General features: G+C 42.4%; 1 protein-coding gene across 2 annotated transcripts in view; it reads right to left on the reverse strand.

Moving 5' to 3' along the window:
• Window positions 1-20,705, reverse strand: part of USP47 (ubiquitin specific peptidase 47) — a 410,657-nt gene that overhangs the window by 254,663 nt on the left and 135,289 nt on the right. For both annotated transcript variants that reach the window (XM_053720262.1, XM_053720263.1), the window contains exons 3-4: window positions 12,326-12,529; window positions 9,886-9,999 (exon numbers count right to left, since the gene is read on the reverse strand). In XM_053720262.1, the coding sequence (XP_053576237.1) occupies window positions 9,886-9,999; window positions 12,326-12,529 (318 nt within the window). The remainder of the gene's footprint in view (window positions 1-9,885; window positions 10,000-12,325; window positions 12,530-20,705) is intronic.

Raw genomic sequence — 20,705 nt, forward strand, 5'->3', positions numbered from 1 at the left:
CCTAAGGGAGCCACAGAAAAGGCCAATCTCCAAAGCATCCTGGAGAAAGGAAGGATCCTGGAAAACCTGGCCTTATGCCAGGGGAATCCCCGCTCTTTATACCAGAAAAAGTAGGTCATGCATTATGAAGAGTACATAGAGTACAAGAGCTTATGAGCTAAAACGAGAGAATCAACATTCCTTTCAGAAAAAACCTCTCATGGCTAAGACTAAGCGTTCAATTCCACGCAGTCAGTCTCAGAGACTCAAAATTGTTATGAACAAAAGGACCCTACTTCAGCAAATCCCTGTAACAAGGTCCAGGGAGGCAAAGCCCCTAAACCGCGATACAATAGATATAAAACGGAGCAAACTCTCTCACAGACGCCTGCTCCTGTTAGGATCGAACCATCCAAAAACAAAGCGTGACATGGCTGAAAGAGAAGAAGGTTAAAAAAGAAACCTCTAAAGGAAGCTAGATGTCTAGCATATTCTAAATGAAAAGGCCTGAGGCCCACCTGGGTTCAAACTGACCTTCTGCTACAGTAGCGGTGGAGCCAACAATGACGCCTTGAAATCTAATAGTCTTCCCCATCAGATACAAACGTTCAAGCAGGGAATGATGGTAGGGGACATCCGATTCTGAGGAGTACGTTCATAGAGAGGGTCGCTGGCAATGAGCCGAAGTGGGCCCACCATCAAACACGAGACCCCCCGTCTAGCAGAAGTCAAAAGAAGATCTCCCCACTGAGAGGTCCCATCTGGCATGAACCCAGAAGACCAAATCCTCTAAGCAGAAAGCTCACTGAGGAACCAAAGGAATAATTGGAAATAAACTCGCAACCCACGGACGTCCCTAGGACACACTCTCCCCACAGACAAGGAAGCGAGTAAGTCAAAACCGCCCCGGAAGAGCTAAAGAGAAAAAAAATCTCAGAACAGGAAGATCTGAACGGAACACTGGGATTGATTCCCAACCGGTATACCATATAAGTCTGTTAAGACAGATATACCAACTCCATACCGAAGTCCCGGCCTCAGCTGTGTATATCACTCTCCACCCCTGCGTCAACGAAGACCAGAAGGGGGACTGGAGCGCATAACCCAAAGGGTAAATTTCGCAAGATCTTATTAAAAGTTCTTGTCCATATGACAAAAACAGCATCCAAGATTCACCCTGGTGTCTTCACCAGCAACTCCAGTCTAGATACAACTCTGAGGATCGAAAAGACAAAAAAATTTCAAAAGGTCTATTAGCAGGCGAAGGTAAAGAAACCCATAAGAGCCGAGACCTGGGAACTACTGTAAAATCTGTAAGCAGGATACTGCCACCTTAACCCCCAGATCCCAAGAAGGAAACCTAGGATCAGAACGAGGTTTACTGTAAGATACAGTTCCTAAGAACCGGATTAGCTAAAAAAAAGGATGAACCAGGAAGGACATCCTTCTTCCTAACCAAAGGAAGGGAGAACCTTACATTCTCCAACAAAAAGAAGAAGAACTAATAAGCTCTGCTTAAAAATGATGGAAACCAATTAGGACGGGAAGACCATACCCCTATTAGGGCATGTACCAACAGAGGAGGAAAATATTCCCAAAGTGCAATAGATACCAGAACAATGACTCCAAAGGTCACTTGACAAACTTCCCTTTCTCTGAGAAGACAAATGCCCAGAAAGAAGCCTAGTTCTGGCCTCTAGGACCCCTAGATCCATGTGATCCAGTATCAAGCACCCACCCCAGATAATACCTAAACAGGACCAGCCTGTTAACTAGGATAGATGGGCCTGCTGTACCTAGACCGGAAATCTAGAAAAAAAAATCCTCTTGTATGGAAAGAAGGAGCAAACCTAACTAGTATCCACAACAGGTCCTGTCTGTTTTCTAGGATACAACTTATCTGCCAGGACAATCCAAGGCGAAAACAAAACTCTTAAGTTCCAGCAAAGCTAGAACAACTGAATAATCAAATTAAAGAAATTAAGCTCCGAGGCTTAACATTTTTTACTCTAAATCATCGGGGGGAACTATCGCCCTGAACAGAAATCTGTAAGCTTCCACCGGAAGTTTCAAACAATTTTGACCATCAAAGTCGATAGTACCAAAAATCCCATGTGACGAAACATCTTTAAGAAGAGTTTCTATAACAACCTAGAGCTCTGAAAAACAAAAATCTATCCGGAACAGAATAGCAAAGTAAAAGAAAACAGGCAAATGCCCTGAAAAAGGAGTGTGCAAACAAAAAACAGGTCCTGCCTGTCATACGACACAATCCCCCATAGAGCTCGGAACTGGGATTCTAAAACAACAATAAAACAGAGTAAAACAAGATAACAAGGAATAGGATCCCATCCTCCCCTCGTCTAGTTAAGATCCTTATCAGATTTAGAGGACTGAGATTCTACTGACGGATCAGTACTGGGAACCACTAACATCGGCAAAACCTCTCTAAGGAGTAAACGCAGGCGTGTCAATCTAAATGCTAAGCCCTCCGCAGTCGGAGTACCCAAGTCAGCAGACTCTGACCCTGGAGGTTCTCCCTCTGAAGCCTCAGAGGGAACCGCATCCCTAGAGGACTGATCAGACACAATCGTTATTTTACATGAATGTCCTTGGGCAGAAGAGCCTGGATTAACCCTTCGCTTACACGTAGCAGGAATAGGTAACATTGCCAAGGCCGTAGAGATTGTCATGCGGAACTGCGTAGTAACTTCTGGTGGAAACAAAATCCTTACAGACGGAGGAATGGAACTCGGGAAAACTCCATATGTAAGAACTGAATCTAGGGAACACACCTCACTGGACGAAGAATCCTCAGAGGCGGAACATCCCAACATTGGTTGATGAGAACACTATTGCGGCATACGGAACATAGTTGAAAGGGCTGGATTACCCAGGCCTCCTCACAATATACACAGGTATCAAATTCTGTATCGGAGGGATCCCCCTCTAAAATATCAGAATCCTTCATAACTCGTCTATATCAAATTATAGAAAAGGAAAAAGCCAACTGGCACCTTATACTATGCCAATGGCTGAGGAACTCGCCACCTCCTATGACCCAGAGAGATAGAGAAGATGCTCCTCTCCGCAGACACCAAGTCAGGAATCGGAAGCAAAAAGAAATGTGACCACTCCCGGTCACATGGTGCTCATGCAGGACCTGGCCACGCTAAGGAAAAAGCGCGCCATCTTTATATAAAAAAAAAACTGTGCAGCTCTCAAAATGAAAATAACCTGTACGTTCCGTATCAGCCTAAGAGCCCAAACGTTCTTACACCTAAGCAATCAAAATCACATAACAAATATGATTAAAAAACACCACTGTTCAATAATCCCTCTCAGGAGATATTAACCCTTGATTCCATGAAGATAAGGAGTCCCACTGTGACCCTGTTTTCTATCGTTAACATGTGTAAAATGAAACTATCTTACCGGAATCTATGCCGTGGAACAGTGACACAGTCTTTCAAGTTTGACAGATTGTAGCAGCACTTCTGACATGGACTTGAGTGAAGAAAGCAGGCAGCTAAACTCGTCAACTCTGATTGCTTAAGGAGCTGTTAATATGTGTCTGGATGGATTCGCAGAAAGACACTCCCTGCATCTCCAGATTCTAACTTTCATCAATGCTCTCACTGAGAGGCTGACAAGTCTACTTAAAACTCCAGTCCCATCTCGAAATGGCAGATACCCTTCCTAAGGAACTAAAGAATGGCTGGGGGATAAGGGAAGTGTGGGAGGTATTGAAGCATTTGGCTGGGGTGTCTTTGCCTCCTCCTGGTGGCCAAGTTCTGTATTTCCCACAAGTAAGGAATGAAGCTGTGGACTCTACTCATATTAAGAAGGAAACCAGCAATTTCATATACACAAATAAACCTGAAAAACATAATTTATGTAAGAACTTACCTGATAAATTCATTTCTTTCATATTAACAAGAGTCCATGAGCTAGTGACGTATGGGATATACATTCCTACCAGGAGGGGCAAAGTTTCCCAAACCTTAAAATGCCTATAAATACACCCCTCACCACACCCACAAATCAGTTTAACGAATAGCTAAGAAGTGGGGTGATAAGAAAAAAGTGCGAAGCATATAAAATAAGGAATTGGAATAATTGTGCTTTATACAAAAAATCATAACCACCACAAAAAAGGGTGGGCCTCATGGACTCTTGTTAATATGAAAGAAATGAATTTATCAGGTAAGTTCTTACATAAATTATGTTTTCTTTCATGTAATTAACAAGAGTCCATGAGCTAGTGACGTATGGGATAATGAATACCCAAGATGTGGATCTTTCCACACAAGAGTCACTAGAGAGGGAGAGATAAAATAAAGACAGCCAATTCCTGCTGAAAATAATCCACACCCAAAATAAAGTTTAATGAAAAACATAAGCAGAAGATTCAAACCGAAACCACTGCCTGAAGTACCTTTCTACCAAAAACTGCTTCAGAAGAAGAGAATACATCAAAATGGTAGAATTTAGTAAAAGTATGCAAAGAGGACCAAGTCGCTGCTTTGCAAATCTGATCAACTGAAGCTTCATTCCTAAACGCCCAGGAAGTAGAAACTGACCTAGTAGAATGAGCTGTAATCCTCTGAGGCGGAGTCTTACCTGAATTAACATAGGCAAGATGAATTAAAGATTTCAACCAGGATGCCAAAGAAATGGCAGAAGCTTTCTGGCCTTTTCTAGAACCAGAAAAGATGACAAATAGACTAGAAGTCTTTCGGAAAGATTTAGTAGCTTCAACATAATATTTCAAAGCTCTAACAACATCCAAAGAATGTAACGATTTCTCCTTAGAATTCTTAGGATTAGGACATAATGAAGGAACCACGATTTCTCTACTAATGTTGTTGGAATTCACAACCTTAGGTAAAAATTCAAAAGAAGTTCGCAACACCGCCTTATCCTGATGAAAAATCAGAAAAGGAGACTCACAAGAAAGAGCAGATAATTCAGAAACTCTTCTGGCAGAAGAGATGGCCAAAAGGAACAAAACTTTCCAAGAAAGCAATTTAATGTCCAATGAATGCATAGGTTCAAACGGAGGAGCTTGAAGAGCTCCCAGAACCAAATTCAAACTCCATGGAGGAGAAATTGACTTAATGACAGGTTTTATACGAACCAAAGCTTGTACAAAACAATGAATATCAGGAAAAATAGCAATCTTTCTGTGAAAAAGAACAGAAAGAGCAGAGATTTGTCCTTTCAAGGAACTTGCGGACAAACCCTTATCTAAACCATCCTGAAGAAATTGTAATATTCTCGGAATTCTAAAAGAATACCAAGAAAAATGATGAGTAAGACACCAAGAAATATAAGTCTTCCAGACTCTATAATATATCTCTCTAGATACAGATTTACGAGCCTGTAACATAGTATCAATCACAGAGTCAGAGAAACCTCTTTGACTAAGAATCAAGCGTTCAATCTCCATACCTTTAAGTTTAAGGATTTCAGATCCGGATGGAAAAAAGGACCTTGCGACAGAAGGTCTGGTCTTAACGGAAGAGTCCATGGTTGGCAAGATGCCATCCGGACAAGATCCGCATACCAAAACCTGTGAGGCCATGCCGGAGCTATTAGCAGAACAAACGAGCATTCCCTCAGAATCTTGGAGATTACTCTTGGAAGAAGAACTAGAGGCGGAAAGATATAGGCAGGATGATACTTCCAAGGAAGTGATAATGCATCCACTGCCTCCGCCTGAGGATCCCGGGATCTGGACAGATACCTGGGAAGTTTCTTGTTTAGATGAGAGGCCATCAGATCTATCTCTGGAAGCCCCCACATTTGAACAATCTGAAGAAATACCTCTGGGTGAAGAGACCATTCGCCCGGATGCAACGTTTGGCGACTGAGATAATCCGCTTCCCAATTGTCTACACCTGGGATATGAACCGCAGAGATTAGACAGGAGCTGGATTCCGCCCAAACCAAAATTCGAGATACTTCTTTCATAGCCAGAGGACTGTGAGTCCCTCCTTGATGATTGATGTATGCCACAGTTGTGACATTGTCTGTCTGAAAACAAATGAACGATTCTCTCTTCAGAAGAGGCCAAAACTGAAGAGCTCTGAAAATTGCACGGAGTTCCAAAATATTGATCGGTAATCTCACCTCCTGAGATTCCCAAACTCCCTGTGCCGTCAGAGATCCCCACACAGCTCCCCAACCTGTGAGACTTGCATCTGTTGAAATTACAGTCCAGGTCGGAAGAACAAAAGAAGCCCCCTGAATTAAACGATGGTGATCTGTCCACCACGTTAGAGAGTGTCGAACAATCGGTTTTAAAGATATTAATTGAGATATCTTCGTGTAATCCCTGCACCATTGGTTCAGCATACAGAGCTGAAGAGGTCGCATGTGAAAACGAGCAAAGGGGATCGCGTCCGATGCAGCAGTCATAAGACCTAGAATTTCCATGCATAAGGCTACCGAAGGGAATGATTGTGACTGAAGGTTTCGACAAGCTGTAATCAATTTTAGACGTCTCTTGTCTGTTAAAGACAGAGTCATGGACACTGAATCTATCTGGAAACCCAGAAAGGTTACCCTTGTTTGAGGAATCAAAAAACTTTTTGGTAAATTGATCCTCCAACCATGATCTTGAAGAAACAACACAAGTCGATTCGTATGAGACTCTGCTAAATGTAAAGACTGAGCAAGTACCAAGATATCGTCCAAATAAGGAAATACCACAATACCCTGTTCTCTGATTACAGACAGAAGGGCACCGAGAATCTTTGTGAAAATTCTTGGAGCTGTAGCAAGGCCAAACGGTAGAGCCACAAATTGGTAATGCTTGTCTAGAAAAGAGAATCTCAGGAACTGAAAATGATCTGGATGAATCGGAATATGCAGATATGCATCCTGTAAATCTATTGTGGACATATAATTCCCTTGCTGAACAAAAGGCAATATAGTCCTTACAGTTACCATCTTGAACGTTGGTATCCTTACATAACGATTCAATAATTTTAGATCCAGAACTGGTCTGAAGGAATTCTCCTTCTTTGGTACAATGAAGAGATTTGAATAAAACCCCATCCCCTGTTCCGGAACTGGAACTGGCATAATTACTCCAGCCAACTCTAGATCTGAAACACAATTCAGAAATGCTTGAGCTTTCACTGGATTTACTGGGACACGGGAAAGAAAAAATCTCTTTGCAGGAGGTCTCATCTTGAAACCAATTCTGTACCCTTCTGAAACAATGCTCTGAATCCAAAGATTGTGAACAGAATTGATCCAAATTTCTTTGAAAAAACGTAACCTGCCCCCTACCAGCTGAACTGGAATGAGGGCCGTACCTTCATGTGAACTTAGAAGCAGGCTTTGCCTTTCTAGCAGGCTTGGATTTATTCCAGACTGGAGATGGTTTCCAAACTGAAACTGCTCCTGAGGACGAAGGATCAGGCTTTTGTTCTTTGTTGAAACGAAAGGAACGAAAACGATTGTTAGCCCTGTTTTTACCTTTAGATTTTTTATCCTGTGGTAAAAAAGTTCCTTTCCCACCAGTAACAGTTGAAATAATAGAATCCAACTGAGAACCAAATAATTTGTTTCCCTGGAAAGAAATGGAAAGTAGAGTTGATTTAGAAGCCATATCAGCATTCCAAGTCTTAAGCCATAAAGCTCTTCTGGCTAAGATAGCTAGAGACATAAACGTAACATCAACTCTAATAATATCAAAAATGGCATCACAGATAAAATTATTAGCATGCTGAAGAAGAATAATAATATCATGAGAATCACGATTTGCTACTTGTTGCGCTAGGGTTTCCAACCAAAAAGTTGAAGCTGCAGCAACATCAGCCAATGATATAGCAGGTCTAAGAAGATTACCTGAACACAGATAAGCTTTTCTTAGAAAGGATTCAATTTTCCTATCTAAAGGATCCTTAAACGAGGTACCATCTGACGTAGGAATGGTAGTACGTTTAGCAAGGGTAGAAATAGCCCCATCAACTTTAGGGATTTTGTCCCAAAATTCTAACCTGTCAGGCGGAACAGGATATAATTGCTTAAAACGTTTAGAAGGAGTAAATGAATTACCCAATTTATCCCATTCTTTGGAAATCACTGCAGAAATAGCATTAGGAACAGGAAAAACTTCTGGAATAACCGCAGGAGCTTTAAAAACCTTATCCAAACGTATAGAATTAGTATCAAGAGGACTAGAATCCTCTATTTCTAAAGCAATTAGTACTTCTTTAAGTAAAGAGCGAATAAATTCCATCTTAAATAAATATGAAGATTTATCAGCATCAATCCTCTGAACCAGAAGAGTCCAAAGAATCAGAATGATGGTGTTCATTTAAAAATTCATCTGTAGAGAGAGAAGATTTAAAAGACTTTTTACGTTTACTAGAAGGAGAAATAACAGACAAAGCCTTCTTTATGGATTCAGAAACAAAATCTCTTATGTTATCAGGAACATTCTGCACCTTAGATGTTGAGGGAACTGCAACAGGCAATGGTACATTACTAAAGGAAATATTATCTGCTTTAACAAGTTTGTCATGACAATTATTACAAACAACAGCTGGAGGAATAGCTACCAAAAATTTACAGCAGATACACTTAGCTTTGGTAGATCCAGCAGGCAGTGATTTTCCTGTAGTATCTTCTGGCTCAGATGCAACGTGAGACATCTTGCAATATGTAAGAGAAAAAACAACATATAAAGCAAAATAGATCAAATTCCTTATAAGACAGTTTCAGGAATGGGAAAGAATGCCAAATATCAAGCTTCTAGCAACCAGAAGCAAATGAAAAATGAGACTGAAATAATGTGGAGACAAAAGCGACGCCCATATTTTTTAGCGCCAAATAAGACGCCCACATTATTTGGCGCCTAAATGCTTTTGGCGCCAAAAATGACGCCACATCCGGAACGCCGACATTTTTGGCGCAAAATAACGTCAAAAAAATGACGTAACTTCCGGCGACACGTATGACGCCGGAAACGGAAAAGAATTTTTGCGCCAAAAAAGTCAGCGCCAAGAATGACGCAATAAAATGAAGCATTTTCAGCCCCCGCGAGCCTAACAGCCCACAGGGAAAAAAGTCAAATTTTTGAGGTAAGAAAAATATGATAATTCAATGCATAATCCCAAATATGAAACTGACTGTCTGAAAATAAGGAAAGTTGAACATTCTGAGTCAAGGCAAATAAATGTTTGGATACATATATTTAGAACTTTATAAATAAAGTGCCCAACCATAGCTTAGAGTGTCACAGAAAATAAGACTTACTTACCCCAGGACACTCATCTACATGTTTGTAGAAAGCCAAACCAGTACTGAAACGAGAATCAGTAGAGGTAATGGTAAATATAAGAGTATATCGTCGATCTGAAAAGGGAGGTAAGAGATGAATCTCTACGACCGATAACAGAGAACCTTATGAAATAGACCCCGTAGAAGGAGATCACTGCATTCAATAGGCAATACTCTCTTCACATCCCTCTGACATTCACTGCACGCTGAGAGGAAAACCGGGCTCCAACTTGCTGCGGAGCGCATATCAACGTAGAATCTAGCACAAACTTACTTCACCACCTCCCTTGGAGGCAAAGTTTGTAAAACTGATTTGTGGGTGTGGTGAGGGGTGTATTTATAGGCATTTTAAGGTTTGGGAAACTTTGCCCCTCCTGGTAGGAATGTATATCCCATACGTCACTAGCTCATGGACTCTTGTTAATTACATGAAAGAAATGCAATTTCTCATACATTCTATACTCTGCAGATACTATAACAAGTCATTTGAAATACATTAAGGGAAAAACTATTTTTCAGTATACTGTCCCTTTAAAAAATAAATTGAGAAATACCTTGTGCGATATTTCATTACAGTGAAAATAAATTGAAAAAAATGTTACCTACCGACACAAGCTGAGGCTGTTCCCCGTTTTTATCTGTCAAATGAAGGAAGTTCTTCTTTCCTGCCTGAAACCCAGCATCTTGTAGAGTCCTGTCAAGTGCTGGATCCAACGCTGTCTGAAATAAAACAAAAATACTTTACAGCTAAGTACATAAAGCAGAAGTATGCAAAAGTTGAAATAATTTTAAAGAGACAGTAAAGTCAAAAATGTTATTTCATAATTCCGAATCGATACATGCAATTTTAAACAAATTTGCTATTTACTTCTATTATCTAAATTTTCTTTGCTCCTCTGGTATTTTCTTGTTGAAAATACCCAGATAGGTTCAGGAGCAGCAATGCACTACTGGGAGCTAGCTGCTGATTGGTGGCTACACATGCCTCTTGTCATTAGGCTCATCGGGTGTACAGCAAGTGCCAAGTAGTGCATTACTGCTCTTTCAATAAAAGGGCACCAAGAGAATGAAGCAAATTAGATTAAAGAAGTAAACTGGAACGTTGTTTAACCCCTTAAGCCAAAGTGACGTATATATACGCCATGCAGTATATTGCCGATGTTAACGCATATACACGTTGCAGCTACAGGAAGCTCCAGCAGTCAGTTTCTGCGATGCAGGCAATCTGTCCTCATATGGTAACAGAGCACGATTGATCGCTGTCCGTTACCATATGAGTGCAGATTGCCTTATGGTTACAGCCAGAAAGGACTCTCACCACCATGAAAAGAAAGGAATCAGGTAAGCATAAATTTTGTTTTATTTCATAAGGTTGTGAGAGTCCACTATCAATTACACATGGGAACTGATACCCAAGCTGTGGAGTACATCTTTAATGTTAGGAAGGACAAAATTAAACTTTTCTGAAGAAGGTAGGAACCTTTTTTCCAGACACTACTGCCTGGAGTACTTTCCTACTGAAAGCCGTCGTAGGGACAACCAAGTTGCTGCCTTGTAAATTTTTTTTAACAGAAGCCTCATTTTTGAAAGCCTAGGAAGTAGAAACAGATCTGGTAGAATTGGCTGTAATACGTTTTGGAGGAGGATTACCTGACTCCATGTAAGCCTTATGAATCAGGAACTTTAGCCACAAAGCTAATGTGACAGATGATACCTTATGGCCTTTTCGAGAGCAATGTCTGAAATCCTTTGTAGCATGAAGATAAAATTTTAAAGCTCCAGATTATGAAGAAGTCTCAAATTTTGAGGGTTAGGACAAAGTGAAGGGACTGTAATCTCCTTATTGATGGAATCAGAAGAAACAACCTTGGCTAAGAAAACTAATTTCGATATTAACCCTTTGAGTGCTAATGACGGCTCTGAGCCATCACAGAGTTTCCCACTCTGGTGCTAACGACGGCTCAGAGCCGTCACTAGCACTCTCCCACCTTGAGGGAGATCTGGGGGCTCCTACCCCGGCGATCGTGCCTGTAGAGTGTCAGGCATCGCCGGGGCTTCCCGTTTTGCGTGGTGACGTCACCGCGCAACTTTATACTTAACAATGTTAAGTATAGGAGCAGGGGGCATGCAGCTTAGAAGCCTGTATCTCAGGCATCTAAGCAGCTACAGACCCCCAGGACCCACCATTGGAAAGGTAATCATCTAACCTTTCCAATAGTGTATGTCTTGGGGGTCTGAAAAGATAAAATAATTGTTAAAAAAAAAATTGTTAAAAAAATAAAATAATAAAAATAACATTAAAAAATCTTAGCACCCAGGTGGGAAAGTGCTTAGCACTCAAAGGGTTAAAAACAATCTTATCTCTGATTTTAAGAGAGGTCAGCATTGAAGAGCCCAAAAGATAGCCCAGAGTTCTAGGATGTTTATTGGTAACCTCATCTCCTGAGACAAAACTCCCCGAGCCTTTCTGGGCCCAAACACTGCGCTACAACCAAAGAGACTTGCATCCATTATGACTGGCGTTTACAGTGATCACATGACCATGAGCAAGGTTCTTGGGTATCACTGAATTGCCTCACTCCTGAGGCATCCAGTGATGACCCAGTGAGCCTCATACCAGCATGCATTGCAGCATGCCATTATCTACGCTCCACTTTAAGTATAAAATCACTGTGACTGGCTATCACAGAGATTGAATACTCGGTAACAGTACTGTAACTGTACAATTGCTGAATAACCTCACATGCAGGCATCTAGCAGCAGCATGAGAGAAACCCTGATCGCAGCATGTTTCTAAAGTAATGGAGGCACCCCACTGACAAGCATGGGATCATAGGGACACACTGAGATCACTAGCCTGGGATGGACTCCATTACTCTATTTCTACAATGCCTCATTCCTGGCTATCTAGGTGCTAACAGCTCAGAACACAGCTGCCGTACAGGGTACGGCCCATATTCTTAAGGCCTAAACAGCAGACCCTGTGGAAATGGATCAGCAACGAAAGAGTAAAAACCTGGTCCATTTCCAGTGTATAGAAGCTCACCATTTCTGTATTAACAAGTCCATTTCCCCACATAAGGTTAAATGTTCCATTCACATATCCCACTTTGCTGGACACATCTGCAAACAGTTGCCTCACAGATGTAGAGGCCGGGAGATTTAACGTTATCTTTTCATTGATGGTTCTGCAGTTGGTGGTATCTTGTACTATGCACAGCACTCGAGGTTCATCAGCAGCATTTTCAATCTGAAAGACAAAAGGCAAAATCATTTATTAATCTTTTTTTTTTATTTTTTAAAACATTCTTAAATTTCTTCTAACCTGAGCATATATTAACTCTATTGGTTGAAAGGGAAATCACAAAACAATCTTGTGATATACTGACAGATCTACTGATAAGCTACCATTATATCGTATAGACACAACACACCTGCTACAAAATAATATATTTATATAGTGCACGTTACAACTAATATGTAGATCGCACAATTAATTTAAGCAATACTTCAGAAACATGCAATTTTCCCCATAAAGCAGAATACTTTTTTTTTATCCATCAAAATGTGATGGATAAAAAAATCTTGAAAATAGAGTACATTAGATAACCATACAAGATATCTCTAAGGTAGTAGATCTGGAGGGTGAAAAGCACTGCATCTCATGCCACATATGATTAATGAAATTTAGAGAGACTAAAGTTCTAGGTGGCTAAACCATAACTTGGGCAACTGTTTGTTTACCCTCTTTAATATTTTTACTAAGCATTTTGTCAACCCTATGAAATACAAGAGCAAAAGAAGCCGTCTACTACAGAGTGAAGCAATACATACACATACACACACACTATATGGCCAAAATGATGTAAACACCTGACCATCACACCTTTTTGGACATCTTATTACAAAATTAGAACATAAACTGCCCTCCCCTTTTGTGGGGATGTCAGACACTGATGTTGGACGAGAAGGTCTGGCTCACAATCTGTGTTATAATTCATTCCAAAAGTGTTCAATTGAGTTGAGGTCAGGGCATGTCACTCACGTTCCTCCATACCAAACTCATCACAGACCTCTCTTTGTGTAGTATTGGACTAGGAAAGGGCCTTTCCTAAACTGTTACTACAAAGTTGGAAGCACCCAATTGTCTAAAATGTATTTGCATCAACTAGCATTAAAGGGTCATCGAGAGCGACCCTATTCTGAGGGCACCACAGCCTGCAAAACTTTTTCCCCGAAAGCTGCTTCAGCCGAAGCAAACACATCAAACTTGTAAAATTTAGAAAAAGTGTGTGAGGACCAGGTAGCCGCCCTACAAATCTGATCCATTGACGCTTCGTTCTTAAAAGCCCAAGAGGAAGCCACTGCTCTAGAGGAATGAGCTGTTATTCTCAAAGGAGGCTGTCGTTCCGCTGTCTGATAAGCTAAGCGGATGACAATCCTCAACCAGAAAGACAGAGAAGTCGAAGTAGCCTTCTGCCCCTTACGCTTCCCTGTATAAATGACCAACAAAGAGGAAGATTGTCTGAATTACTTAGTAGCCTGAAGATAGAACTTCAAGGCATGAACCATATCTAGATAATTAAGAAAACGTTCCTTCACTGAAGAAGGATTAGGACACAAGGAAGGAACAACAATTTATTGACTAATGTTAGGATCCGACACCACCTTACTTAGGGAGGAAGTAGAACCCTAATTTAGTACTTAAAACCACCTTATCAGCATGGAAAACAAGATAAGGGGATCACATTGCAAAGCAGAAATATCAGAAACACTGCACGGAGAGGCAATAGCCAACAAAAAAGAACCGTCCAAGGTAACAATTTAATGTCAACAGTATGCATAGGCTCAAATGGAGCCTGCTGCAAAACACTAAGAACAATATTGAGGCTCCAAGCCCAGATCTAAACACGGGTCAGATCCTAGCCAAAGCCTTAAAGGGCTGCACATTAGGAAGCTCAGCAAATCTTTTGTGCAGTAACACAGACAGGGCCGATATCTGTCACTTCAAGATTGCCCGGAGTTCCAAAATGTTGATCGGAAGGGAGGGCTCCTCCTGAGTCCACAGACCTTGTGCCTTCTTGGCACCCCAAACGGCTCAGTTGCCGGAAAGGTTTGCATCCGTAGTCACAATCTCCCAGGACGGTCTCAAAAAGCACGTTCCTTGGGAAAGATTATCTGGACAGAGCCAACATGAGAGCAAGTCTCTCGACAGGCTGTCCAGCACAATGTGTTGAGATAGATCTGAATGGTCGCCGTTCCATTGTCTCAGCATGCATAGTTGTAAGGGTTTGAGAAGGAATCTGGCAAAAAGGAATTATGTCCATGAAGGACACCATGAGTCAATTACCTCTATACACTGAGCCACTGAGGGAATTTAGATTGTCATGAAAACTGAGGCGGAGAGGGAGGATGAGAGGCAGACCAGTGTGTGGTCGTGGGCGAACCAGAGAATGCCCGCAAAACAGCCATTTTGGAAGTGATTAAAGAGTGTGTGGGAGTCATCTGGGAGTGGTGTGGCGGTGGTCAAGCGGTGGGACAGCTCAAAGTTGTAGAGCAATAAAGTGAGTATTGTACAAAAACTTTAAAGTGCCTTACTGACTTTTTTTTACTATTTTGTGGTTTGTATGTTTACATTGAGAAACATGTACAGTAAGATTCTGTAGTGTACTGTTAAATAAACGTTTCTACTATGTAAGCACAGCACAGATAGCACTAGCTAAATTTTATTTTAACTATTTTCTGGTTTGTATTTTTATGCTCCAAGAGTGTATTGGACATTGAGAAACATGTACAGTAAGATTCTGTGGTGTTATAGTAATTTTTAATAAAATCACAGTTTTTGTTTGTTTTTTTTTATCAAGATTTTTTTTCATTTTTTTTTTACCCATATCGCCCAGCCCTAACATAAAAATATTTGTGATTTAAAAAAAACCAAAAAAAAAAAACCCGTCTGGTTTAATATAAATTGACCAAGGCTGGCAACTGGACAGCCGGACAAGGTCCGCATACCAAACCTGAGAGATGAATCGCTGAGTCTTGACAAGAGTTGGATTCCACCCAAGAAAATATCAGATACTTCTTTCATTACTAAAGGACTGAGAATCCCCTATTGATAACTGACATATGCCACTGTTGTGATATTGTCTGATTGAAAATTAATGTAAAGTTCTCTCTTCAATAGAAGTCAAGCCTGAAGACCTCTAAAAATAGCACAGAGTTCTAAAATAATGATTCGTAACCTCGCCTCTTGAGTATTTCAAACCCCTTGTGCAGTCAAGGATCCCCAGACAGCTCCCAAACCTGTAAGACTTGTATCTCTGTTGAGATCACAGTCCAGGAAGGACAAACAAAAGAGGCCCCTTGAACAATAAGGTGATTGTTTAAACACCAAAAACAGAGAGAGAGTTAAGTGTTGGGATTTAAGTATATCAACTGTGATATTGGAGAATAATCCCTGCACCACAGGTGCAACATGCAAAGCTGTAGAGGTCTCATATGAAAATGAGCAAAAGAAGATTGCGTCCGATGCTGCAACCATGAGACCTAAAACTTCCATGCACATAGCCACTGAAGAGAATGGTAGAGACTGAAGGTTTAGACAAGCTAAGACCAACTGCATTCTTCTCTTGTCTGTAAGAGAAAAGAATCATGGGCACAATCTATCTGGAAACCTAAGAAGGTAACCTATGTCTAAAGATTTAAGAAACTCTTAGGTAAATTGATCCTCCAACCATGTCTAGAAGTAACAACATTTAGTTGTTTTTCGTGTGAGATTCTCCTAAATGAAAAGATTTAGCTAGTACCAAGATATCGTCCAAAATACATTGCTGTCTGATTACAGAAAGAAGAGCACCGACAACCTTTGAGAAAATTCTTGGTGCAGTTGCTAGACCAAAAGGAAGAGCAACAAAATGGTAATGTTTGTCTAAAAAAAGAGAATCTCAGAAAACAATAGGGGTCTGGATGAATCAAAATGTGATATAAGCGTCCTGTAAGTCTTTTGTGGACATAAAATGACCCTACTGAACAAAAAGCAGAATAGTCCTTATAGTCACCATCTTAAAAGTTGGGGACTCTTACAAAACCATTAAAATTTTCAGATCCAGGACTGATCAGAAAAAAACCATCCTTCTCTGGGACAATGAATAGATTTGAATAGAAACCCAATCTCTGTTCCTGCTGAGGAACTGGTACAAACACCCCTGAAAACTCTAGGTCTGAAACACACTTCAAAAAAGCCTGAGTCTTCACAGGGTTTGTTAAAACATGAGTAAAAAAAGAATCTTTCCATGGAAGGCCTTATTCTAACAACCTATATGCTATTGATTTTGGACTGAAGCTGTCCAAATGTCTAGAAATAACTTAATCTGCCCCTCACCAGAAAAACTGGATTGAGGGTCGCACCTTCATGCAGACTTAGAAGCCAGATTTGGTTCCTTATAAGGCTTGGATTTATTCCAATTCGGAGATGATCTCCAAATAAAGCCAGAGGCCTTAGGGGAATGAGAGGTTTTCAGTTCTCTATACAGACAAAAGGAACGAAAACAATAGAGAGCTTTAAATTTACCCTTAAATTTCTTGTTTAGGGCCAAAAATCTCCCTTACCCCCAGTTATAGAGGAACAAATGTTATATACTTCAGGATCTAATAACTGCTGCGCTAAACTGTCCAACTAGAAAGTTGAAGCAGCAGCAACCTTAGCCAAAGAAATAGCCGGTCTAAGAATATAACCAGTATTAAAATATGCTCTTTTAAGGAAAGATTCAGGCTTCCTTAAAGGATCCTGAAAAGAAGTACTTTCTTCCATTGAAATAATAGCATGTTCCCAAAACTCTAAACTAGCCATAAGTAAAAAAAGATACAAATTCTTAAACCTAGAAGAGGGGGGCCGGATTGTACCAGATTAAGACGATTTTTAAGCAATCATATTACCGATAGCATCTGGAATAGGAAAAAAAACTTCAGGAGCAACCTCAGAAGTCTTAAACACAGAATTTAAACGATTATTAGCTTAGCTATTAGGAGGACTAGACTCCTCAATACCTAAAGTAAACAATACTTCCTTAATAGAGAAAAAATATGTTGAATTGTAAAATAAGATTTGTCAATTTTCTGTCTCTGATGCAGGATCCTCTGAGTCAGAGGAACCCTCATCAGTAGAGAAAACTTTAGTATACTTTCGGTCAGTACAAAATTCATTAAATCTACGACAAGTTTGGAAAGACATTTTAAGTTCAATTGAAGACAAAATGGCAGTCAGCCTTTTTATGGCTGGAGAAATAAAAATTTTCATATCTGCAGGAATATCAGGTACATTAAACTGAGAAAAAATAACAGTAGATGTATTTGTACTTATAGAAACATTATCAACATGTTATAAACAAGTGCCATATAATTGAGCTGAAACAATAAAATCAGCTTATTTACAATAACACACTTAGCTTTGGAAGAATTGTGTTCAGGCAGATTAGTTCCTATAGTAACATCAGAGGCAGGATCTGTTTGAGACATCTTGCTAAATGTAACAAAGAGAAAAAAGAACATTAAAACAAAATTATCCAATTTCCGCAAAATCTCTATCTATATATTGGGTTCTTGTAAAGCGCGGCTATTCACCCGTAAGGTTCTCAAGGCGCTGAGGGTTGCAGTTCAGTCGAAGAGCCAGGTCTTGAGGTCCTTTCTGAACTTCGTAAGGGTGGTAGCTTGTCTGAGGTGCAGCGGGAGGGTGTTCCAAGTCTTGGCTGCCAGGTGAGAGAAGGATCTGCCTCCCGCTGTGGTTTTCCTGCTGCGGGGGATGACAGCGAGGGCTTGGTCGGCCGATCGAAGTTGTCTGGTAGGGGTGTAGAAGGTAAAGCGGTGGTTCAAGTATTCGGGACCGATGTTGTGGAGGGCCTTGAATGAATAGGTGAGAATCTTGAAGGTTATTCTTTTGTTGATGGGGAGCCAGTGCAGGTCCCGCAGGTGTTTGGTGATGTGGCATTGACGAGGGATGTCAAGGATTAGTCTGGCCGAGGAGTTCTGGATGCGCTGTAGTCTCTTTTGGAGCTTGATGGTGGTGCTGGCGTAGAGTGCGTTACCATAGTCCAGTCGGCTGCCGACAAAGGCGTGAGTGTCTTCCTGTTCTCGGTTGGGATCCATTTAAAGATCTTTCGCAGCAGGTGAAGTGTGTGGAAGCATGCAGAAGAGACGGCGTTGATTTGCCGGTCCATGGAGAGCGATGAGTCCAGGATGACGCCTAGATTTCGTGCATGGTTGGTGGGGGTTGGAGGGTGTCCGAGGGCTGTGGGTCACCATGAGTTATTCCAAGCGGATGCGGTGGGACCGAGGAGGACGACTTCGGTCTTGTCTGCGTTCAGCTTTAGGCAGTTGTAGTTCATCCAGGTGGCGACTGCTGTCAGCCCTTCGTGGACGTTTCTCTTGGCGGTGGTGGAGTCACTGGTGAGTGAGATGATTAGCTGGGTGTCGTCGGCGTAGGAGACTATGTTGAGGTCGTGTCGTCGGGCGATGGCGGGGAGATGGGCCATGTAGATGTTGAATAGGGTGGGGCTCAGCAAAGAGCCTTGGGGTACACCGCAGCTGATTTCTGTGGGCTTGGAGGTGAAGGGTGGGAGGCTAACTTTCTGGGTTCTGCCGGTGAGGAAGGAGGTGATTCATTCCAGTGCTTTGTCGCGTATGCCGGCATCGTGTAGTCGGTTGAGGGTGAGGTGGGAGACAGTGTCGAATGCTGCTGAGAGAAGTAGAATGAGGGCAGCGGTCTCTCCTCGGTCGAGTAGGGCGAGGATGTCGTCTGTGGCGACGAGGAGGGCGGTCTCGGTGCTGTGGTTGCTCCTTCAACCGGATTGGGAGGGGTCCAGGGTGTGGTTGGCCTCGATGTAGTCAACAAGATGCGCGTTGATGGACTTCTCAATGACTTTGGCCGCAAAGGGGAGCAAAGAGAATGGGCGGTAGTTCTTCGGATCATTGGAGTCAGCCGTGGGTTTTTTCAGTAGGGGTTTTAATTCTGCGTGCTTCCAGTCATCCGGGAAGGTGCCGGTTTCGATGGAGCAGTTGATGGTGCTGCAGAGCTCGGGGCGATGGCGTCACCCCCTTTGTTGAAAATGTGATGCGGGCATGGGTCCAAGGGTGCTCCGGAGTGGATCGATCTCATGATTCTGATGGTGTCCTCTGTGGTGAGGGGGCTCCAGATGGTCAGTGGGGGGTAGGCGGTGGTGTATTTGGGTGAGGTATCGGTGGGAGTTGGTGGGTAGGCGGTGGTGGGTGAGTTCTGGGGTGCGAAGCTGTCATAGATGTCGACGATCTTGCGGTGGAAGTACATTGCGAGGTTATCGCAGAGGTCCTGGGAGGGCGGGATGTCGTTGGGGTCGCTGTTGGGATTGGAGAATTCCTTGATGACTGTGAATAGCTCCTTGCTGTTGTGGACGTTGGCATTGATTATATCTTGGATGGCTGTCTTCTTGGTGGTTTTGATGAGGTTTTGGTGAGGTGGTGGTGGGTAGTGATGGCTTCTTTGTAGGCTGTTTGGAGTCCTGGAGGGCAGGGGTGAACCAACTAGCCTTGTTGGTGGGTTGGCGGTTGGACGGTTTCTTGAGAGGGGCGAGGGTGTTGGCGCAGTCTGTGAGCCAGTGGTGGAGGTTGCGGGCGGAGCAGTTGGCATCTGTGGAGGTAGCTGGGGGGCACTTGTTCAGGGTGGAGTGCAGTTGGTCTTCGGTGGTGATGTTCCAGTTTCTGTGGGGTGGGTGGTGCTGCCGGAGGTGTGCGGTGGGTTTGTTGAAGGAAAAATGTATGCATTGGTGGTCGATCCAATGGAGTTCGGTGATGTGGTTGACTGAGATGTGGTTGCCTGCAGAGAAGATAGGGTCGAGTGTGTGTCCGGCTAAGTGGGTTGGGGAGTTGACGAGTAGCTTTAGTCCGATGGTTCCAAGGTTTTCTAAGAGGTTGGCAGTGTTGTGGTCATTGGGGTTGTCTAGGTGGAAGTTGAGGTCACAGAGGAGGATGTAGTCTGTTGAGGGGAGGGCGTGGGGTGCGATGAGGTCGGTGATGGAGTCACAGAAGGCAGGACGAGGTCCGGGAGGTCTGTAGATGAGGGTGCCACGGAGGGTAGTGTTGGGACTGACCTGGATCTTGAAGTGTAGGTGTTCCAAGCCTGGTGAGTGGTAGTCGGAGCTGGTTGGGACGTGGGGGGAGTGTTTGTGGACGATGGCAATGCCTCCTCCCGGTCGGTTGCTGCGGTCCTTGTGGGAGATCTTGTATCCGTCAGGGATGGCAATGACCGGCGTTGATGTGGGGTTCAGCCAGGTTTCAGTAAGGAAGGCAACATCTGGGGAGGTGGAGTTAAGCAGGTTCCAGATTTTGACAGCGTGCTTGCGGACGGAGCGGGTGTTGAGGAGGATGCAGTTGAGGTGGTTGCGGTTGTTTTTGCGTGA

The sequence above is a fragment of the Bombina bombina genome, chromosome 7, assembly GCF_027579735.1.
Source record: "Bombina bombina isolate aBomBom1 chromosome 7, aBomBom1.pri, whole genome shotgun sequence".
Lineage (NCBI taxonomy): Eukaryota > Metazoa > Chordata > Amphibia > Anura > Bombinatoridae > Bombina > Bombina bombina.